The sequence below is a fragment of the Falco peregrinus genome, chromosome 8, assembly GCF_023634155.1.
Source record: "Falco peregrinus isolate bFalPer1 chromosome 8, bFalPer1.pri, whole genome shotgun sequence".
NCBI classification, from domain to species: Eukaryota; Metazoa; Chordata; class Aves; order Falconiformes; family Falconidae; genus Falco; species Falco peregrinus.
The window spans coordinates 22525820-22550181 of NC_073728.1; the positions used below are offsets into that span (position 1 = coordinate 22525820).

At 38.7% G+C, this 24362-nt stretch overlaps 1 protein-coding gene across 1 annotated transcript in view; it reads left to right on the forward strand.

Annotated features, from left to right (window-relative positions):
* STK39 (serine/threonine kinase 39) overlaps nucleotides 1-24362 on the forward strand; it is a 101806-nt gene that overhangs the window by 42194 nt on the left and 35250 nt on the right. The window contains exons 11-13 of the mRNA XM_055813045.1: nucleotides 17025-17147; nucleotides 17276-17308; nucleotides 19249-19316. Of these exons, the coding sequence (XP_055669020.1) occupies nucleotides 17025-17147; nucleotides 17276-17308; nucleotides 19249-19316 (224 nt within the window). The remainder of the gene's footprint in view (nucleotides 1-17024; nucleotides 17148-17275; nucleotides 17309-19248; nucleotides 19317-24362) is intronic.

Here is a 24362-nt window from a genome sequence, read left to right on the forward strand (position 1 = left end):
TATCTTCTGTAGCACTTGGTGTGAAATGCCTATAGCTAATGATCTGTAGCACCACTGCTAGCTCAGATGTCAGATCTGCCCTGCAGTAATTTATTTTTTCTTGCATTTGCCACACGTATAATTATTTTGCTTTGTTGCCCAGAACTCCAGCCTCAGTTTAGTTTTAACTTCAAATTCTTTTCTCTTGACATAGCGTTCTCATGTTTTGCAGCCTTTACAGCTTATACTTGGCAACTGATTTCTTTAAATATGAGTTCAGGTCTGTTTGTGAAATCCTGAAAGCAGTCCTACATGGTCTCCTGTGTGTGAAGAAAACATTTGATGCTGTGAAGAGGTGTCCTGATTTAAAACCTGATGTGATGATTAAACAACACGTACATTGTGTGTTTAAAATACCACTTAACATCAGAGTTTTAAACTTTGTCTTTGTGCATGAATTCCCACTGTCTCAGTGTTTCTTTATTTGCTTTTAATTCTGCTGATTTTGAAATGATGCCCTTCTTCCTGGCCTATCCTAGTAATTAAGCATAACACTGACTTGACTTGCCCAGGAGGAGCATGGGCTCGCCTCTTGCTGTGCTGAACCTGCTCAAGTACGTACCGGTACTGATACGCAGAAATGAGTGTTACACCATGAAACTTCTTACTGGCAATTCTGGGTTTCGTTAATGTGAATACTCACTTGTGAGAGTGGTGCTGGCGTCACGAAGAACTGGAGAAAAGGCTGTGGTGAATGGTCCAGCTCAGTGTGGTATGGTAAGTGGGCACGTGCTCTGAGACCACACATTTGTCATTGATAGAAATGTTGGAGCCTCTGCCTTTGGTAGGTGGTGTGATGGTAGAGCAGCCTGCCCTGTCCTGCTTGGATCAGAGCCGTGTACACTCCTGTTATAAAACAACTTAAAAAGAGTTTAGATACACTATTTATTAACACGTGTTGGAGTAGTTTTAATTTTGAACTGAATGCTAAGTCGCTTGCTGTATTGGAATAGAGGAAATTTGAAACAGCTTCCAGAATTCCACAGTCAGTTTTAAAATCTTGTCACACTAAAAAATTAATTACAGCTACAAGTACTCTGTATGCCCAAAGGCCCTGGGTCAGTTTTGTGGTTTTATAATCGTGTTTCTTTAATTTTGAAAATCCCTTGCATGACTGCTGCTTTTACAAAGTGAACAGGGAAAAAACATGTATTTGCATTTCATTTTATTGCTGTCTGAAGTGCTGCTAGTAAAAAAAAATAAAAGCTGAGTAACAGTTGAGCTTGAATTCTCTTTTTGGGGAGGTGCTATTGCTCTGCATTGTTAATAGAAGATCTTTAGAGCTCAGAGTTCTAAGTTACTGGGAAAAACCTGCAGGAGCATGAAGAGATGATCAGTGTGAGTGATACCAGTTTTGATTAAAACTTCAGTAGACATAACCGTACTGATGGATTGGACTTCTCACTCTGCAGTACAGCTAATTTAGGAAAATGATCATGTTACCTTACAGAAGAAATTAAAAATTCTCTGCATTTAATGAGGAAAATGTTATTAGATCCCAGATTTCTTGGGACAGCTCTAAAAGCATGATTGCACCTCAGCAAGACATACATACACAACATTTCCTTCTTTCAGTAATGGATTTAATCTAGTAGATACACCTCACCAATGATGGGTGTTTGTGCAGCTGGACCACAGACCTTTTGAAAAGTAAAGCAACATTAGTTTGAGCTCAGATTATTACGAAAAATGTATATTCATTGCTATGATTCTTTCCACTTTAAGAAATGCTTATTTAATTAGTGCTGATACATAAAGAGAAGGGACATGTGCTATACTGGAACACTTTTTCTGCAAAACAGCAGCTGAACTGTAAGTATGTATTTGGCAAGGCTTTAGGTGTAGGAGGCCCCTCCATGGCAGAAGAGTAATTGTTCAGTTTACCCAGAACACTGTTACAAATGAAAAACATAGTGCAACTGTTTTTACATTGTTGCATATTGCTACAAAAAATAGAGGAGAAATTGGCATTCAGACAATGTTGGCTTTTTTTGGTTAATTCTCAAGAAGTTGAAACCTTATTTTCAAGAAGTTGTCAGCATTTCTGCCAGCATGCAGTTGTGCCATAATGTATGAGGAACTTCATACAGTGTATGGGTTTGTCCATCCGTTCTTTCACTGGGTGCTTTTACCTTCTGTATAGAGTTGGTGAGGTTGGATTTTGTGCCCTCTCAAATGGAGCTAATCTAGTATAGAACAGACTAGCTTTAAAACAAACCAGGGAGTAGCTGGCTCAGTTGAATGTCTTTTGTACTTCAGATGGACATAAGCATCACTGCAATGACTTATATTACTTATTATGGCAGGATTTAGAAGCTCACACATGAGTCATCTTAATCATTAAAAAGTAACCCTCTTGCGTATTGGTTAGTGTTTTCCAGTTCACGGGCTATCATGGTTCAACTTCAGAATTCATTCCTGCGATGAGTAAGCGTCCCTGTCTCTTGTGTAAGAGCATTGATCTGCTCATTAGCTAATGTGTTCGTGACCTGTTGACTTGTTCAAAAACATCTAGAATGCGGGCTAACGTAAGGCTGGTGCTTCATGAGAACTTTTCTCATTAGACCAGTAGCTTTAAGTATTTGGTATTTCTCTAAGCTGTTGAAACTTTCGGTACTGGAGGAGGGTTTCATAACTGTGAAGTGCAAGTGTAGTGTATTCTTAAAGGTGCTGTTGATGGACTCCTGGTTAAAGATTCAAGCCAGGAAAAAGGAAGTCCATGCATGCATGATGCTGGTGGTAGATTCTTTGATCAGGAGGTACAACTTCTAACTAAGCAGAAGATAATCCTATTTTATTGTTCTGTTTATCAATGATTTGGTTCTCTATTACTGAGAATGTGTGGGAAGGTGCTGTTTTTACCTGTTTGCCTTCTGAGAAATGAAGCCGCAGACACTACTTGCATGACATCCGCAATCAGGTAGCCTCTTTTGGATTTGAAATGGTTCCCTTTGAAAATGACTCAATGGAATTAGTTATTAAATCTGTTCCCAGCCTATAGACCAGATCAGTATTTTGTCAATGTAGGCAGCCACAGCTGGCTTGTTAGGGTCACCTTAGTGGCATGGGGTTTCCCACTGTGCTTTCTTGAGCAAGGTGGTTGCAGAAGCCTTTCTGCTTGTCTTTGCTCATAAAGGCAATGTTCAAATGCGGAAGTGTGTGTTACTTGTGATTTTGTGCATTTTTGGGAAGTCTGTCAGGAAGGTCATGCAGGGAGATGAATTACAAAGAGGATTCTGTAAATGCAAGATGGCTCAGAAGCAGCGTTGCCATCTGTTATCATTTGCTGAAAGACTAATGGAATAGCTGTGTGAGAATTCTTGCTTTTGTATGGAAAAGTTAAATCTTTAGCCTTCCTAGTTCAAAAAAGAGTAAATTGAAGAGGAGGGGTGGGGGGTGGAAAAGGAGCCCTAGCCCAACGCTCTGAAGAATGTGAAAAGTAAATAAGTTTTCCTGGTTAGACCTTGTAAAGCTTTTAGAAGTACAATACAAAAAAAATTACATGCTGTTGTTTTGACACTCCTCCCCCCTGGTGCTTGATACAGGTGATATTCTTGAAGTTCCTGGGGAGAGAGAACTGCGAGGGAAGTACAGGGGAAGTGGGACATCCTTGAGGCTGTGCTACCCAGTGGTTATGGGGGCGTTAATTTAGCTGAAACGTGCTCTTGGCTCAAAACGTTAAAATTATGGCTGGAGCTGCAAGCTTCAAGGTTTTAATCAGAACAGGCAGTTTAAGGCTAGCAGAGCAGAAAGATGGACTGGAATAGTAATAGTTCATATGCAGAGTCCAGTTTCTGTTTAGCATTGAAAAGCAGCTTCGTAAGAAGATCATTCAAACTGTGCATCTGCAGGTAAATGTGAAGTTACATGGTGTATGAAGTGAGGGGGCATAAAAGTCAACTGGATGACAAAGATGTGTGCATCCCAGTTGTGCTGTGTGGGATGCATAGTCAGCAGAGGGCAGCCGCATCTAACGCACCATGCAGTGAGCAAGGCTTAAGCCTTCCTGAACTGGAAAGTGAGGCCGGTTTGGAGAGCTTTGCTCAGTTAGGAGCGGCTCTAGGTCTGTGATTTTAAATGCTGTAGACTGGTTGAATGCATGCTGCTTCTTGATACCCAACTAAGATGTAAACACTGGAGTTTTATAAAAATGGATTTTATAAAAATGAATTTTATAAAAATCACAGACAAATTTTTGTTATTTTCATATTCATTTGTAACTTTCTGGAGAGCTATGCTCAAATGTTCATTTTGATTGCCTAAGGTTTTTTAAAAACGTCTTCAGTAAGTTTACGTCTTTTTAAAATCTGGGTGGAGTGCAGAAATGTATATTACACTAATTTCTCTCATGTGCATAAGTCAACGGAAACCTTGTAGAAGATGGAAAAGGGAAGAAATGAGAATTTCACCTTGAGATAGTATTTTCAGTCCTTTGAGCTTGAAAGTATGTGAAAATCATAGTAAATTCTTTGCATTATACAGTAGTAGACTATTTTCCCAAATATTCTTTAACATGACTGTATTGCTGGCAGTGAAACCCCCCTTTATAATGAGTTGTCTAAATAATGATAGCTCTGCATGGGGCTGTATTTGTCTGTCTTTTTGCCTCTGGTCATGTTACACGAGTAAACAGCTTGGATGACAAAAGAGGATAAGTGAAACTGAAAGATGCTGATTATAAAAGGAGGATCCAGTGATCCCTGTAAGATGTAAGAGAAAGGCTTTTAGTGGTGATTCACCATCTTCATGCCCATTCATCTGAGCAGCCAGGAAAGATAACCAGAACCTCTGAAGATCTGGATCTTTATCTTTTCTTCATCTTTCAGAGTATCAAGTTACTTTGGCAACTTGATGTATTTTTGATTGGATTCCTTTGATTGCTTCTTGGCCTTAGCACCTTAATTTCATTGCTGGGGGAGGAGGAGGAAGGCAGACAGAGAAAAGAAAGAGGATATAAAAGGGCTTCTCTCTGCATGTATGAATTAGCCATCAGGTCATGCCTGATAGATAGCCCATTTGGGATTCCTTAGTTTTGAGGTGAAGTGTTACTCTTGAGAAACAATGCAACTCCTCTGCACAATTAATTGAAAACATCTTTCTCAGCACAGGTACACATTCATGCCTGAAAGGACTGTTGTTAAAATGGGAGTTAAAGAATTATTTGCAGTTAACAACACTCAGTAATGAAATTTTGTAGTGGAACTCATAAATGGAGAAATAATGTCTGAAAGCCAAATATCATACTGAATGACTAAAATGGCACATTTGCCGTGTTACTGGGATTTCTCCCAAACACTGCAATTTCTCAAAACAAAATTAGGTTAAAATTTTGGACTCAGGCTGGAGCAGAGATAATAAGTATGTTGCAGTCTTTACGTAAAACCTCATGGTTTTGGAAGGTAGTATTAGGAGTGCAGGGAATTACCTGCACTAGTTTACAAGAGTTTAGGTGACAAAAGAGTGTCTGTAGTTAGAGCCACTACATTTTGCTGTCTCTAAGCATTATGCCAGCAAGAGAAGAGTCAGTGAAAGAGGGAGAGGAGGGCAGCTTTGGACAGGGAATCCCCCAGAGCGGGTGGGGAGTTGGTACACTGAACATCTGTAACCATTTTTCAGCGTTTCCTCTAGAGATGTAGGAATGTGCTCTCTCCTCCCTTCTCTATTCAGCTTTTCATGGCTTCATTTTCCTTTCACTGATCACTCCACTGTATTCCATTTCTAAATTGTGAGCGTAGGTAAGATTTCATGGCAGTCTTCTCAGTAGATGGCCCTGCCCTCAGGTGTCACACTTGGCATCATCTGAGCATGATCATGTTTGTGTTTAGCTATAAAAACAAACCAGCATCATAAATATTTAAAGTAGATGGTCTTTGGGCTTTTCTTTTTTGTCAGATGTTTGTTCTTTGTTGACTTTTGCTGTATTACCCCTTAGAAAATTGTGCTGTAGAGAGAGCTGAAGAAGTCCTATTCAGAGCAGCTCTCCACATGAAATTTGTTACCCATTATGCAGTTCTCTTTCATGAAAGAAAATGTAAATATCTTACATTTCTTGACTTTAAGTTCCAGAGTAATTGTTTCCATTAGTGAGTAGAAGTAGTAATTTACACGAAAATGGTGAAGATTCCTGTATTTCCAATTCTTAGATGACATAGGTGCCTTTTCAGTTTTTGTAAGACTTCATGCTGCATTAAGGAAGAAACAAATATTTGTACGTTTGCATCAGTGACTCAAATTTTCCATATTGCCTAATCTATTGAAGGTAATTATAAACGTTCTGTACACTTCAGTGCAAACAAAGCTGCTTTGGAAGGGTGTGCTGGGTAGCTGTGAACATATATTTTAATTCCAACAGAAGTACAGTTTAATTTTTTTAAGAATATGATTGTGCGATCAAAATGTGATCTATGAAAGCTTGACCCCAAAGTAAATGAAATATTTTTGGCCATTATTCTAATGCAAAATTTTTAAATGGAATACCAGTTTCTCTCAATGTTGCCATGTTTTGAAGACACCAGTTGCATTTGACTTGGAATTGAATAATTCAGTTGGAATTTACTTGGAATTGAAGGATTTGATGTTGCTGTATTTTTCTAGTGAGATAACAGATATATATGCAAGAATATTCTCTGATCTTGCTTGTACTGGCTCAGGACTTAGCACCTGAGATGCTGATGACACCTCGTCTCCTCCCAGAGTAAGGTCACCTTGGAATACTGAAATTCAGACTGTTCAGACTGCGACTTTAGGGCATGGGAGATGTGTATACCAAGTAACGTGTTAGCTTCCTAGCAGCTTCCTTGTGTTTTTTGGTCGAAAAGTTCTGTTCCTTTACATAGGGAATATGCATATCAGAAATGTCTAAAAACATTTTTCAGGAACTGCAAAGCCTTAAATCATCTGTGTCCTTTCAGTCAGCAATTTGGACAAAACGTAAGCATGTTGTCCAGTGTAGAGAACCAACAGCAATTAGTTTGAAGTGGAGTATGAATGATAACTTTTGCTGATTTTCATTTAGGTTTGCAGAATTTTTGTGGCTTGCATCAGAATACAAATGAGACTTTGCATTATAACGAACTTGGGGGAATTTAAGAAGAGCCAGCAGTGAAAGTATTAGGATGTTCCCATAACCCATGAGACTGGGTTGGATGGGGACAAGCCTTCTCTTGAAGAAGTGCCTCAACTCTTGAGCAAAGGATGATAGATACATGTGGGAATTCGTGCTCTGTGTTGGACCTCAGATTTTTTTATTTTTTTTTTCCCCAAAATGATTACAGTATAGGTATTCTTATACAAAAATGCTGATGTTCTTTTGTATGAATATATACTTTAGAAAGTGACATCTCCATGGTCTGCCTTTTACCTCAATGCTAAGCTGTGATTGGATGTGTAACTGTTTTAAGCAAAAAAGGCTTGTGCCATGATTGGATAGATGTGATGATATTTTGATTTCCTTCATTGCATTGGAATGCAAATAAATGCATAGGGGTGGGAATTGAAATTTGCTTCTGTATCTTAGGAAACATTCAAGGAAAGGTTTACAGGATGGCTAAAGGTAAAAATTATAAAATCAGATTGCTCTACTTAAGATGTGTATAGAAGGAGCTAGTCTGGATTTTATTGGGGAGAAGAATACACAGATGTAAAATGTGCTAAAACCAAAACTGTTCAACAATGTCCTATTTTTCATCATCTTTCTTCCTATAAAATAACTGGCATGGTAACTGGTATTGTAAATACTTCTTATGAAGCTGCATAAGAAATGAAGCTCTTGAGACTTCCAATTAAAAAAAAAAAAAAAAAAAAAAAAGAGGGCTGGGGGTGGAAATGCAAAAAACCTCATCTTATCAATTACCAAGAAATGTTGGCACTTTAAAAGGTAATTTGGCCTATCTGTTCTATAAGAACTTCTGGGATCTGTGTAATGGGGGTGTCCTGTCTCCTGTAAAACCCGTTACCATAGCCTTAGGGAAAGGTGAAGATATACAGTATCTGTTGACTGGTTGTTCTCTTTTCTGCCTGAAGGTCAAATCTGGGCTTTTACTAGGACAGACTGCAGAAAATGAAAAAGATGAGGTGTTTAAATAACCACCTTGTCATTGCTGCTCTCTGGGGCATGTGGGATTGTGTATATCTTGAATACTGTACTAGCAGATGTAGCTGAAGGGCATCGGTGGTAAAATAAAAGACAATTTTATTTCCAGAAAAAGCTGAGCTAGTTGATTTGTTGGACTGCAGTATATCCAGAAGGATGTGTGTTTACAAAAAAAAAAAAAGATACGGATTGCCTTCTGTAGATATGCAAGTGCAAAAATGGGAGACCAGCACTGATTGTTCTCTATTTAGAAATTAACAGGGAGCAGTGTCAGGGTTCCACAAAGGCCTTTGCACATATGTTTTAAATGGGTGGGGTCTACACATTTCCCTTTCTTCAGGAATTCAAGAACAAATTACATTTGAGCTCTAAGTTACCTATATATGGAGGGTGGCAAGGCACCTTCCACATTACTGAGATGTTTAATACTTACTAATGCCATCAATTTTGTTTACACAAATGTATCTTATTTACCATACTTTCAGGTCACCATAATCTTTTGTAGAGCAGACTTAAAAATGTTGTTTTAAGTCTGCTCAGGACTCCATCCCAAATATTTAGCTGCCAGAGACTTTAACAGGAATAGCTTAAATAATTGAGATAGTGTGGAAATCAAGATTACTAGTTCACTCGTCTTTCTGTACAATGAAGACGACGACAATAGATATATGTCATGGTTTAACCCCAAGTGGCAACTAAGTACCACTCAGCCACTTGCTCACTTATTTCCCTACCCCACTCCTGGGATGGGGAGGAGAATTGGGGGAAAAGAGGTAAAACTCGAGGTTTGAAATAAGAACAATTTAATAATTGAAATAAAGTAATAACGATAGTATTGATGATGATAATGAAAAGGAGAGCAAATGGGAGAGAATAAAATCCAAAAGGAAGGGAAAACCCAAGTGATGCACAATACAATTGCTCATCACCCGCTGACCGATGCCCAGCCAGTCCCTGAGCAGCGATTGGCCCCTCCTGGCTGGCTCCCCCCAGTTTATATACTGAGCATGACATCCCATGGTATGGAATATCCCTTTGCTAGTTGGGGTCAGTTGTCCTGGCTTTGTCCCCTCCCAATTTCTTGTACCCCTCCAGCCCTCTTGCTGGCAGGGCCTGAGAAATGGAAAAGCCCTTGTCTTGGTATGAACATTACCCAGCAACATCCTAAACCATCAGTTTGTCAACGTTATTCTCATACTAAATCCGAAACACAGCATTGTACCAACTACTGAGGAATAAAATAAGTAATTCCTATCCCAGCCAAAATCAGGACAATGCAGAATATTACTCTTAATGAAATAATTGATTTTTAGTGTGGTCTAGATCATATGCTGTACCATGTATGCATTGCAGTAATGTTTTATATGTGTGTGCATTGGTATCCCACAGTGTGTCCTTTTTATAGTTTTTTTTAATGAGACACTGAAATGAAGTAATAAATCTGTAAGTCGGCCAGTAGTTATGAATAAAGAAGTAGGAAGATCTTGATATTCAGAAAATGTTCGTTCCCTTCCTTGTCATACTACAAAAATAAACTTGTAAAGAAATTGCAGAAGCAAAAGAATCAGTGATGAATAATAGATTTTTCTTTCCCCAGCCTCTAACACCTACATATAGCAAGTACGTCAGTATCTAGAAGACAACAATTTATGTTTTGCTTCCTTACGCTGTAGCCTGCTTTTGATCAAGCTTTGGGAAATGTGGGCAGCTTCTGCATTCTGGTGCTGAAGTTCTCTCTCTGTTGGGCTGATACAGGCTAACCTTCAGTGGGCAGGAATGATAGTTGCCCTGTTCATCTGTTTAAGCAGACATTCTCCTGGAGAGCTGATGCATACTATTGCTGGCTGGGAATGTTAAATTATCTGTATGCTACTTTAAAAGGGTGAGGACTAATAGTTCTGTCAGCAGCTTAATTTATTCTTAAATCTTTGTGACTCTGGTGTATACTGGAGTAAGCTTTAACCAGCAACGACATATATAGTAATAATCATAAGATGCTTAATATTTTCGTGGTAGTCATGATTTTTTCACTCACCAAATTGTCCAAGCAATTCTCCCTTGTAGCTGATGTTCGTAATGTCCTTCTTCCACAGCTGTGCTAATGTTGGCAGTGACTTGTTAGGTTTTTCCTCCTACAAACTGCTTTTGGTTGTAGATCGCAATGTTCCGAGCTGCTTTTGTGTTGCGTGCAGTTTAAATGCCAGTCATTCAAATTCATTTTTTATTCCCTGGTGCTGTTCTGATTTATGTGAAATATCTTTTCTAATATGTGTTAATTTGTCTTTGTAAGGCTGAAGGCTTTCGTTGTTTTCTTTATTAGCTAAATTTATGATTCAGTTTAGCTCCTATTTTGGAGGCAGCATTTAGGTTTTTAAAACAATAAAACTCAAATTGGAACTGAGCATGTTTTAACTTGTTTCCCTTTCACTTTGAAATATTTACAGAGAGAAATGTTTAGATTTAAATATAATTATAAATATATTATAATCTTAGCATAAAGAACTATCAATGCTGTGTATTTTGACTAAAGCTGAGGGAGAAATTGCATTTGTATAGCTACTGCATGCAATGTAAAAGAACTTCCCCCTTACTTTGTAGATGCAAGAGGTTCATTTCAGTTTCATGCTCTGTCTAGGATTTGCGTTGTGGCCTTGAATAAATCAATTCATTTGTCTGCTTCTTTATTTCCCTCTGTAAAATGGGAGGCCTGTAGCAGGATATCAGGAGAAATATGTAGAACGTTCTCAACTGCTGTAATGCTGTAATCATTGGGATGAAATGCAAGTGTGCTGCCTTTGATACCAGTCTTCTAGTAGTATCTCAAATGATAACCAGTAGTGAAATTCCAAATATTTACAACTTTCCAAATCCCTGTTGTATTTTCTGCCAATTTCAGCACTGTCATGAGAGACTGGGGGGTTGGACTGAAGTCCACTGACAGTTTTTGGCCTTGTGTATAGAGGTCTGCAGAGATGTCTTCTCTCCAGCAGGCTGAATTGTGAATTTGCAGTCAGTATGTCATTATGATAGAAATCATGGATGCAGTTGCCGAATTATGTTTACAGTCTTAAACCCCCCTCTCCCAGAAAGAAAAGGGGTGCATAGAAAGAGGACACTTCTAGCTGTCTGTATGTGAACAACAGGAGTTCAAGATAGCATGAATTAGTGCCACCTTTGAAGGACAGTTCATATAAGGGGAATGCTTTATTTGTAAAATAAAATCAGAAGAAAAGAGAGGTTTATTTGTTCTCTCAAAGGTAAAGTGTCATTGAATTTCATTGAAAGTTGATAAACAGGGCATGAAGTCTGGACATTCTTTGTTTCTTGATCATTGTATGGCGTCCTTTGAGAGCTATGCAGTACTCGTTCCAAAGTTAGGTCCTCAAGTATTGTCCATACTCTCCAAGGTAAGTATGGTTTGAGCTTCCTTCATTCTTGTCTTCAGGTAATTTTTTTCCTTCCCAGGGTAATACTAGAGGTTGGGATGGGTGGTCTCTCTTGTATACAGTTGACATTGTTCATTCTCATTAGTTTACATTAGCATTTTATTGAGGGTAGGAAAACTCTTAATGTCCGTATTTGTGAAGTGTACCTTCAACATATATTTCAAAAAACACTTTTGCTAGACAGAGCTGGGAGTCAGACCCTCTCAGAAAGACAAGAGGGTCTTTTTGTGGGACTTGAGATGCCCTCTGAGGTGTTCATAATGTTGCATTGTTGCTCTGAATTTGGGTAGAAATATCTTTGCTGTTCGAAAGTGTGTTGACGATGTTATTTTTCTGTTTGTGTGATCTCTTCGGATCTGCTGCTGTTTCTATCAGTTTTTTCAGAGGCTGCTGCAGTGGCCCAGTGAGGCTGAGATTATTGGCAAAGCAGAGATGAATACTTTGTGCAGTGGTGAACACAGCTTTCTATAACTTTCCATCAGTAGCCATCTAGTTTATTTTTTAGGTAACAGTTGAATGCTCTGTGTGCTATCAAGTCCCCATGAACTCTTCCCATCATTTCTATGTAGTGATTTTTGTGTTGGCCCATTGTAGCATTTTCATTAACTTTTACAAGCTGCAGCATTTCAAAGAGTAGCTTAAGCTGTCCACCGCCAAAGGAAAGAATTTGTAAGCTTTGCTGTAGGGGACTGTGGTTTGATGGGAGGAAAATGGGATAATTGTTTCTCTTCCTCTCCCCCGATGGGCATACCATAATGTTTTTGCTACAAATGCTTGACACCTGAGGCACAGATTCCTGTTGCTATATTGTGCAATGCAAGTGCTTAACAGGCTACAGTTCTGTACACATATGTATATAACTATTCTTCAGAAAAATACTTTTATATATTGCACACCTGTTCTTGCAAATTGAAAGGGAGCAATCAAAACAGGGAAGTATGTGAGAACGTCATCTAGAGAAACACACTCTGTTTTCACCCTGATGAAGATGCATTCCTAACAGAACAATTCTAGTACTGGTGCCACTCAGTGATTGCTTATCTTTGTTCCTTATTTTCCGTTTTTCTTTTCATCTTCTCACAGGCTTGTTATAATGGCCCTTAGTGTTCTTGTTGGAAAATATTTTTCCTGTCTTGAAGGTTGTTTAGGCCTGTAAGGACAAAGGGATATAGAGCTTTACCACACTCTACGAAGAACACTTCAAGAGTAATCCAAAAGGTTGGAAAGACTTGATTGTGATGAAGTGAAAATCTTCTGAAGATGTTTAGTATAGTGACTTGGCATACTGTTATAAAAATGTGCTCACTTTAATTCTGTAGTATTTTGAGGCAGGGCAGGGGGAGCAAATGAAAGGAAATGGAGATAAATGTATGCTGTGTCTGGATATATTTGCTCCCTCTTCATATTTGTGTCTATCACTTTTTGGGAATTTAAAATGCTTTCTTATCACAGGTGACTGGGGCAACTACTGAAAATGATATTCCAGTTCCTTCTCTTGTGCAGGCTGTAGTGCTTGTGCTGACTTATGCTCAGCTAAATTAAAAAGCTGATTTGGCTGCAGGCTGACTTGTGTTCCATGTTAATATTTCAATTGGGTTGTATGCACAGCTGTAGGAGCACAAATGGAAGCCTGAGGAGACTTGGTGTGGCAGATTGTGCACTCTGGTCATGATGCTGCATTGTAAGTGTTCTAGAGTATGTGATTTTGAGGATCCTGAGGGATTGCTGCTTCCAAAACAAGATGATCCAACTTCCCTTTCACTGCCCCTTTTGTTTCTGCCTCTTTGCTTACAGTCTTTGCTATTTGACCTCAAGTTGGGCTGATTTAACCCACAAATCTTGGAAAAAAAAATGTTTTCAGAAAAGATAAAAAGGACTAGTTTTTCTCTCAGGCTGGTGGGTTGAATCTGCTCCCTGTACCACCAGGCAGGTCCCGGTGCAGCCCTGATGAATGTCCCGGGTTGTCTCAGTTATCTTATTTTAGCTCTTTAAAGTAGTTCTCTGGCTGTACCAAATACAAAGCGTAAAAAGCTTTAGCTGTATAATGCAAGTTTTATTCCTTTCCTATTTCTGGTGTATTTTTGCTTTATATTAATGTGAGTTGAATATGATAAAATGCTAGCTGTCTGCTAAAATACTTCACGTATGTTACCACCTATATGCATTTTAGTGAGTGTGCTTTGGAAAAGGTGCTAGAAAATCTGAAAAGAAGCAGCACCATTCTGGTATCAAGTCTCTTCAGATAAGTTTCTATTACAACAGAAATTGAAGCTAATATATTTCCATCCAATAAGTGATATTAGTTACACAGGTTTATGTTAAATGAAGAGACAATTAATTTATTTGCTGACGCGGTGTGCTGCTCTTGTTCTGTCCTGCACCTGGGGTACATGTCCTCCCTATGTGACTGAGTCTTTGTGGCTTTAACCAGAACTGAAACTGAGCAAAGCCACTGTTAATCAAAAATTAACACCACCAATAAAAAAATGTCATTAGATATTTTGTCATAGACATTAGACAAAAACGCTTCAGGTTTTTGAAGGCTGAGTAGGTTGGGTACTTTGCTGTAGCTGAATTGGTGATTTCTGTCCTGTGAATATGTGTGCTAGTGGGAATCAGTCCAACTGGAACAGCACAAACCTAAACTTTTGTTTTTCTGCCTTCAGACACCTTTCAAGAAAATAATTGAACACAATATTTTATTTTGCAGTAACTTATTTTCTTTTCCTTGAGCCATTTGTTTATTGCTTATTAAAAGGCAGTCTATTTAAAAACTTGAAATGCACTCCATCTTCATCAGTAAAGCTTTCTCTCATAACTCTCTGCCAGCATCATTAAACTCCATTAAAATTGTTCCAGTTAGAATAAGTCTTCAGAAAAACTGAGAATAGATGCAGAAGAGATTTTGATTAGTGCACAATGTCATGTGTGAAGGTGTCTGTAAACCATTCTATTCTATTCTGTTTGTAAAGCATGCTTCTGGTGGGGTTGATGTCCTCTCTTAGGTTCATGTATTGCTGTTAGGAAAAAGCTTGTGCTGTTAAACAAAAGCCTACTTCAGGACTGTTCCTTGAAGGATAATAAATTACATCCACAAGCACCGGGCAAATTGCCTGCAAAATTACCTTATATCTGTGCTAATCCCTGATGATATAGACAGTAAGAGCCCACTGATTGTGCCTCCCTTGATTGCAGCCGAGTAAGAAATTGCTGTGCTAACTGCTTTTGTTGACAATTGCTTGGTCCTTCCTCCCAAACACACAGGAGCTTCTTGTACCAAGCTCTGAGGCAGCTAGAGCCTGAAACTGGTGCATTAGGAGCCTGGTATGGGAAACGGAGAAAAAATGTGTAGAATTTGTCTTTCAAGTGATGGAGTAGGATATTCCCCTGGTGTCCTGCCTAGGTTTCCCTTCTTCTCTGTTACAAAGGCGTACAAAATACGGAGAAAAGTAAGTAGGGCACTCTAATTCAGTTATGCAGGAAAGAAATATAAGGAAGGAGTATCATAAGGACTGAAGAAAGTAATGTGCTGAGGTTCTGGAAACGTCATCCTTTCCTCTAGTTTAGTCTCCTGTGTGCAAAAGAGAAGGGAGAGGAGCAGATGGGTGTTTAGGGAGGGAAGGAAGGAAGGAAGGAGAGGTAAAGAATGCAGACACCAAGGTACCTGCTTGTATATATGCACAAGGTTTTGCAAGAAGGCTCCTAAGTTTATGCTTACTGTTCTGGTGTCAGGCCAGCCAGCTCCAAATTGTGCTCAGTCCAAATCCAGTAGAGAAATAGCTTAGGTGCCCAGCTCTCTATGAAAAGCTGCTTTGGAAAAAAATGTATTAATAGCTGCATCTGCATCACATAGTTTTCTAGAAGCTCATGAGCTCAGACCTAGTGTCCTGTACTGTTTTCATGCCACAGATAAATTTACGTGATGGGATTTAGAAGCAGCTGGAATCTGTCACATGCTGCATCTCTCCTCACATTGTGGTTTGCAGCAATTGGAGGAGTTTACAGCAAGGTTAATACCAGTTTAGTCTTTATGTAAGTTTCATGAAGTTGGAAAAACAGTAGTTTTCAGAAATCGGATATTAAACTTTTTAGATTTTTTTTTTTAACATCTTCCTGTTTTGTGAGGTAGCTGTGCTGCAGAATGGTTTTCCATTACCACCACCAATGAGGATGGCAGAACCAGGTTAATCAGTGCTCAATGTACTTTGGTGCAAGACATCAAAACACTACAGACAGGAATCTGTGAATACAGAACTGAACCAGGCTGTTGTATGTTACCGTACATACAACATACTGGCGTACTGCCTAACAGGATACACAGTTTTGGGCTAAGATCATCTAGTTAATATTTTTTTTAGTAGTTATTTTTATTAGATGTCTTCTTGAGCAGTTGTTCTTGGCCTGAAATTGCTTTTCTGCAAAGTTAGTTCTCCCTTTTGTGTACTGTGAACACTTAATGCTTTGTTCCTTTTGTTCTCCTACCAATGTACAGGCTGTTTCCTGAGTAACTGTTTTCCTTTTTTATAATTCAAAAGGATATGCTTTAAGCTTTACAAATTTATAGTGCTGGGGAGCTTACCTGAACGAGCATTTGAAGTTGTGCAGTAGGAACTGTATATTGGCTCAGTAATGTGAAATCATTAGAGAAACTGATTCTAATCTAAACACCGGTGGGACTGCTGCTTATTGTGCTGTGCTTTCAGCCATCTCATGGGTCTCATAAATGCATACCAAGGTGTGGGAAGAGTTGTTGGATGTTCCTTTGTTTTGCTCAAATAGGCTAAACGTGATCCAGGGGAAAACAAGTGTGTTGTCAGGCTCTGAAAAAGAGCAAGGTGGCATCAGAAGAGTATTTGATTTTCAGATTTAGTTGCTGGATACTGCTGCTAAGGCTTGTTAGACTATTTGACCTACAGGAGTTTGCCCAACTAGTTTGGTGTGGTGCATGCCTGCCTACCTTCTCACTCTGCATATAGCTGCTGCCTCTTTTTTTTTTTTTTTTTTTTTTTTAATAAGGATAATTTTACTTTTGAAGTATTCTTAATACTTTTACACATTTTAAAGCTTTTTAGCAGGACAATAAAGTTCTTAAAGACTTGTGCCCCAAGAACAACCTTGTCTGTGTAACTTCTGCTTCCTTGAATAGCTTCCTTTCTTTCCAAGGGTTAGTTCATAGTAAGCAGTTGTCATCTACTTGAGCTTGTTCCTAAGCAGTTGCAAAATATATCCAAAACCTATTTCCCTGTGCCAATTTTGCATATCTTAGCTATTCCCTCTGGCTCAAGGATAACCCCAGAGGTCAGATGTTATTTCAGTATGCCAGTGACTCCTCCAGCAAACTAATGAAAGCATACAGAATAAAAGTTATGAAGAACTGCTTGATTAACCAGAACACAGATAAAGACTAAAGTTATCTGTGTAATGGTCAACGCTTAATATTTTTGTAGGTCAGACGAGTACCAGGTTCCAGTGGTCACCTCCATAAAACAGAAGATGGGGACTGGGAATGGAGTGATGATGAAATGGATGAGAAGAGCGAGGAGGGAAAAGCTGCTGTTTCTCAGGAAAAGGTACCTTTTGTTTATGCCAAGACATTTCCACTCTGCAAGATAATATGTCTTAACGTTAATTTTTAATATTTCTGGATCTTTAATGCATAAAGCTGTATAGCTCATATCTCACTGCATTTGTTTTCTAGTCACGAAGAGTAAAAGAGGAGGAGAACACAGAGGTAAAAATGTCTTTACAATTTTTTTTCCTTCCAAGTGTTTGAGTGAAGGGATTTCTTTTCAATTTCTGCTGTTCAAAATGTGAATTGAGGCGAGAGTGTTGTTCTGCAGCCTTGTGTAGCAAGGACTTACGAGGATAGAGCTATATGCAGTTCGGCCTGTAACAATTAACTTGAGCACGCAGTGGATAAAATAGATAGGAAATTTAAAGTCATGTTATGTTCATACCCAGGAGTATTGGTTAAGATAGGTAATTTGGCTGTTTTTAATGACTGTTCATAACTGGATCACGCTAATTGCTGTCTTTTTGTCAGAGTAATGATGGCTGTGTCAGAGTAGCCAGAAGATCTCCAAATAATTTTTTGTTCTCAGGATTTCTATCACAACACGTAGCTTATAATTAAAATGCTTCATCCCATATATAGTAAAATAGTTCAGTACTATGGCATAGTAGATTAATTCAGAGGAATAAAATACCATATTGAGTTTCATGGTCCTGTGCTGAGAGTGTGGGAAGAATTGCTGCTATAAATAATTGTTTAATAGGATTACTGGCTTACAGCCAAAGTGCTCTTTTAGAAGTGTCTGTTCCTTGGGTGGGTGACCCTTGCCACTTCACCTGCAATTTTAGATTCTCTGATTTTCATTGGTGTCATAGAAATCTTCTAAAAGACTAACAGCTTCCTGCCAGATTTGATTCTGTTAGCTCAAGTGATGACCCCAGTCGTTGTGTTACAGAAGCTAGTTTACATAGCACTTCAGCATCTGAGAGATCTTATGTAAGCAGAGTACAAAAAAAAAAAAATTACTTTCACCAGACAGTCTTTTTATGTCTTACGTTTGTGACTCAGTTTGTACAGGTGACTCTTTTATTCTGAGCTGTTTAGTTTATGAAGGAGAAAAAAAATCCTCTGCTTGAAGACTTCTGTTGATTTTTGGTTTCCTAAATACTCCAGAAGATGTTGTAGAACAAAGACTAGTACAGCTTGTTACTGTTGGTGTGTGCCTGTTGGTCTTTGAACTGCACGTTCCTAAACACTGAAATAACAGGTCTGTTGAAGATGCAGAAATAATAGTAGTAGTTTATATAAATGGAAGGAACTTAAGTAGAAAAAATTCTACTCCTTTCTGATGATTAGATGATTTTTCCAAATATGTGTTAACTTTTGTTTAAAATACACAGATAATGACATCCAGGTCTTGTATAACACTTTTAAAAGTAGCTTTAATGTGGAAAAGTGTTGGAAAACAATCAAATTGTGATGCAAGTCTTCATTTTGGGAGGACTTGACTGAAACTTTGAACAGGCTTCTGTGAGTGGTGACAATATGCCAAGTTGGATATGAAGTCATAGTAGGCTAGAGGACCCTGAGGTACTCTGTATGTGGGATACACTTTTGCTTATGACTTCATATAAATGTTAGTTGGGGGCTGGGAAGGGTATCACAGTGTGAGGGAAAAGTGATAGTGGGAAAGATTATCTGTATTCCTGATTTTCCTCTGTGAAAGACATTCTCTGAGCTGCGATGCCCGCTTTGATATGCTAGTAGCTCTTTGCAGATGGATAGATGCAAGACTTCCTTAACAACCAAAACTGTTCCACAAAAATAATGTGAGTAGTAGCTTGGTATTCTCACTGTGTGCGTATTATTTAATGGGTTATTGGAGCTTTGATGCAAGGTGGATTAAAAGATCTTACACTCAGTACTTTAATGCAGGCCTTATCATTTGTATCTCTGTAATTGAAATATGGCAGTTTTACTGGTATCAGCTATATTTCAGACTATGTTACTGAAAGTGTTTAAAAGGCTTTTGAGAGTTAGAGGATGTGTAAAATATTCTGTGCTAACTTCAAACTGTTAGCATGGCGGGTATTTGGGGATTATTTTTTTTTTTTTCCTTTGGCATCCTTTATAAAACTTTTTGCCTTTTTCTTTAATAGTCTCAGCCTGTTCTTACTGATGAATATAGTGAAGTTCCATGTGCAGTGAATCTTGTCTTAAGATTAAGGTAAGGATTCTTCTATTTATGTTAGTGTTCCTTTTTAGTTGGCTGTATTATTCTTGATCTCCTTCATTACTTTCATAATATTAACATAAAATAAGTACTAACCTCTTTAATCTCCCAGTATGACCAGTATGAATAGTGTTTCTGTGACTAATTGCTGTCTTTTAATTGCTTACTGAAATAGTGTAAAATGAAAAGCAGAATATGAATGTGGCTTCAGGCTAAGTGTACCCTTCATTAAGTATTTTCTTTCTTTTTTTTCCTTGCAATGCAGGATCACAGTGAGAGATTTTTAATGAGTTTCTTTCACACTTCAGCAGTCAGCCTCTGACAGAAATAAACCATAGCTGTATTACAAGTTGCCTACTCAAATCGTTTTTCACTGGCAAGTTTGATCAGCCACTGTGGAGAAGTGACAGATACTTTAGAAAATGGATACAAATATGTTGTCTAACTTTAAATTTTTACATAGTTAAAATGAGTCAGATTACCTTTAATTAAAATCAGTTTATAAATAAGATTTTAATTGTTTAATTATGTGGTCTGGTTCTTGGATAAAAGTGTTTTTTCATAAGAAGCTTTGATAACTTTTATGTATTTGCAGTCATTTTCATTGAACTGCTAACTTAATTAAGAAATTACTGCCACTCATTTTAAAACTGTTTACATCCAGTTTGTATTGACAGGGTATCTGTCAAAGGTTGTAAACTCTTGATTATTGTTATGGGGAAAAGTTAAATGTTACAGGGTTTTTTATGCTAAAAAAAAAAAAAAGATAAAAAGTCAAATAGAGAAATATTTTAAAAATTACCACGAGTATTTTAGAAACAAATAGCAGATTTATGCATAACAAGTAGCTTTAAAACAGTAACGTCAAAACCTGTACACAGAATGAGTGCCAAGTTCCAAAGTCGTCTACCTTCCCTTTTCTTTGACTGCTTTTCTAGTGACAGCTATAAAAAATTGTGTGACTGCCAGAGGTTGTTTACTGAAGGGAGGAGTAATAAATTTTATTGTAGGGAGAGAAAAGACTTAAGAGATTATTTGGAGTCGGTTTAGTTGTCCAATTTACATAACTACAGAGTTATGCTATCAATATTCTTTTTTGTCTTTCTGCTGACAGACAGGTAGATGAAACCATTTACAAAACAGACCAGTTTATACTGCTGTGTGGATGTACTAGTGAGGTGCTTTGGGTACTTTTAAATTACGATGAATCCTATAGGGCAATTAGCTTCTACCCACTTACTTGCAGTGTTGGCATGTCCACAGGGAAAACATTTTAGTCCTGCAAGTACAGTGAAATGTCAGGGATTATGCTTTCAGATTTCTGCAGCTCCTGAGCCAGAAGTGAAGGAATATTGATCCTAGGAGACTTGAGTTTCCAAACTCTTTACTTGCATGATGAACATATATTCTTGTTAAGGACCCTCTTAATTCATGGGTGAAAAAAAATCCCTCCCTCTACCCTCCTTAAAACCAAGGGATTAGTGTGTAACAATTATGAAGGTTTAGATGGTTATTGGTAGAGAGGAAAACCCCAAGAGTTTCAGTTTTAGAAACCAGAAAGTTTCCTTTTAACAAAACAAAAATATCTCGAACAGCAGATACACTCTGGGTCCTGGGAACACTGGTGACGGTGTTTTGGAAAAAACAATCTGATGCATAATTTTGCAGAGTGAATTTTGTTAATTGAAGCTGACTTACTTTTGAGGGAAGAATGTGGTGCAAACTCCTGACCCCATGTGAACTCTGGCTGTGTCCTGCCTCAGTGGTAGGAGGTGGGCTGCATTATGCACCTTTGCACTGTGTGTCCGAGTTCCCTTCTGATGGAAACCTGTGCGTGCCAGCAGGGTCAGAGCTAGCATGTAATCAGTGTGTGTGTGGGTGGGTGGGTGGCTGGGGCGAATACAGGAGTGCGGGGCATACCAAGCAGCACTCTTGTCTTTTAGTTGGGACTTTGCAAAGTGCATATCTGAGCATGAGGGCTACAAGCTCCCTATACCTCTGCCCAGTAGATTCAGAGTTAGTATTTAAGTGTTTCTTTATATTTGCTACTGAAAAGGCAAGAGATAATTTGCTCATGGAACACTCACAGAAATTCAGGGCAGCCACTGGCTGGCTGCTAGATATGTTGTTTAGCAAGGTACCTCTGGTGACATTTGAATAGTTATGCTTTGTCTTCACTGTTGACTCCAAGAGGGGAACAGCTGAAGCTGCTGTGAGCGTGACAGGGCTGTGCAGTCTGCTGAGTACTTGTCAAGAGTTGTATTCAAATGTCTCGTTATTCAGTAAATTTAACAGAATCCTTATTAGGGGAAAGGAGCTGATGATTGTTAACTTTTAACAAAATGTTTGTTTCTTCCATTGTCAAATTACCTGTGAGGAGTTATCTCAGCTCATTTGCCTGTCAGTGTCAGGTATATGTCAGTATATTCTGTTAAAAGCTTTTTGTCTTTGACCTTACTGTGGGCACATTAATAGCGGCCCTGGCCTGTCAGTGAGCAGTTGCACCTGAGGACTGCTGGGTTCTGCATTTTTGGGTCTGGGTTGAGGTCTAGCTGCAGTGAGCAAATTCAACTCTGGAGAAATAGCAACTGTGGTGCAGACTAGTGCTGCTTTGTGGGCATGGCATTAGGAGTCTTCTTCTCCAGCGCCGAAGTCTTGATACTGGGACCTTATTACTCTGCTAAATTAAGGCCAGAGTCAGTCTGAGGCTGACATTCCAGTGTACTACTGACAAGGTTGTACCACACTGGGTAATGTAAGTGACAAGCTACAGAGATGCTATTTTGGGAAGACAGTAGTGTTCATCATATTAGTTAGTGCTTGAACTGTTGCTGTAATCTGTTTTGCACTAAGTCAACTGTTTTTTGTTTTGTTAGCAGAAGGGAAGTCGTATGGGATACCTTCATAAAACCCTGAAAAATAAATTTCTGGTTTCATAGGATGTAAATCTGGAGGCCCTCAGTCACTCACGGTCAGTCCTGGTTACAGAAGAAACTGCCTTCTGCATTCCAGCCATATGCAGCTGTGCTTATGCTGGGATCATTGCAGGGTAAATGAGCTTACAGTTAGGGCAGCTGTATATAGAGAAAGATGCTCTGGCCCCTAACTGCTCTCTTTTGTTGTAATTAATTTACTGAGTAAGTGTTTTTTGAGCATCTGAAAATAAAAATACTGCTAGTTTTGTCATTTGTAGTGGATAAAAGTGGTGTAGATGACTTGTTTTGTGTCACGTGGCATTCCCTTGGGATTGTAAGGTAGTAAACAACCAATATCCTCACAGGGGTTTCTGCATTTATCCACCTCCACTGCAGATTTTAAACTATTCTGTTGATGTGTTTTGGTGAATTGATCATTAAGTCATAGAGCTGATAGAGAATGTTTATGGGATTTGTTAAAATGAACCTTAAGTTGTGAACCGTATTATTACAGAGCAAGGTAGCTACAGTATGAGGATAAAAACAATTTCCTGTGGATGCTTCATCTGCTACTATTATATAGCTTTTAAAGTGTGGCTTGATATTCAGATAAACATTGTGAACATTAGATGCCAGACTAGAAGACTCAAAGCTCAGTATAGCATCAAAAATGTTGGAAGCTTTTTCCTTTAAAATAGTTCACTTGAGGCAATCAAATTAAATAAACTGCGGTAGCTCAATGAGTTCTGAACACACTGGTTTCAGATGCTGAGAATTACTGTTTGAAAAACAATTTCGGTACTGATGTGGGTAAAAATGTAAACACCAGCAAAATACAAGATAAATTAATTGACTGATGGGGAGGATGGAGAGGGGAAGGGAAGTAAACATGTCAAGAGAAGGCTCAGGAAGGTTTCACCTCTTCCTTGCTTTCTTTTTGCTTCATTGGAGAAGGGCCATGAGGTAAGGGGACAGTAAAAGGTGAAGATGGGAAGTGGCCCTTCCTATGCGATGGAGGCTGGCTGGGCTAGGACCTGAGGTGAGAAGGCATTTCCCTAGGGTCCTCAGGCACAAAGTAGTGGAGAGAAAACTGATGGCAGTTTCTATACTGTTGAGTTTTTGGCTGGGCAACTACCGTGGTTGCAGAGTTTGTCATGGAAGCTGACACTAACATTTAGGGCCTGATGGGCGGAAACAACTTAATATGAGGCTTGAGGGTATGGGCCAAAAGGTTTGGAGAATAGTGCCTGGAGATTTGGGACAGGGCAAAGCCTAGGGAGATGGGCAGCCTTCAACAGGAGCAAGAGGGAAAAGAAAAAAACCCAGGTGTTCCTCGGGGTTGGGTTTTTTTCCCCCCTCTTATACAGTGAGGCTGTGCTATGCCAAAAACTATCCAATTGCAGATGATAGTTTTGCATTTTTTTCCCAGTAGTATGTTCCAAAAAAGGTTAATGTTACCAATAAAAATTAAAAATTACCTTCCTAAAGGAGGAATTCTGGCAGCAGAATCAATGCATTTCAGTAATCCTCTTACTGAATGGTCAGGTTCTGTTAGCTTTCCCAAGCAGAGCAGGGCTGGACTCATGCGGTAATTGAGCAGGGAATGCCATATTAACACCAGCCTCTGTTTAGTGCAAATGCCTTGTGGTGGATGAGAAACACAACTCACATTCTGAAATAATCTTTGAAGAATCCCATGGCACTCTTTATAGAAGTGCTGGTATTTAACTCTGTTGGTCTGGATGGTTTCCAACTTGAGTTATCTGATTTTTCTGTCCTTGTATTTAATACCTTTTTGGTTTAGTAGTTTTCTCAGCGGGACTAACTTGTAAAAATATTCTCTACTGTCAGAGTTGCTTCTTTGGATGCGGCAATTTCGAATTTATTTTCTGTCTTTTGCTGTATTGTGGCGTGAAGTATGTTGCCCCATGAGTGAAATTAACAGCAGTGTGTTTTAGGTAATTCCTTGCAAAGCTTTTGAAAGACTGTAGTATTAAATACTTAATACAGACGATTAGTATTTAAAAGCTCAAGTTTAATTAAGAGACTGCTTGAATTCTGCAATGAACTGAAAATATTGGTTCTCACTGTTAATTGATCTGTTGCCTTGGCACATACCTCTGAC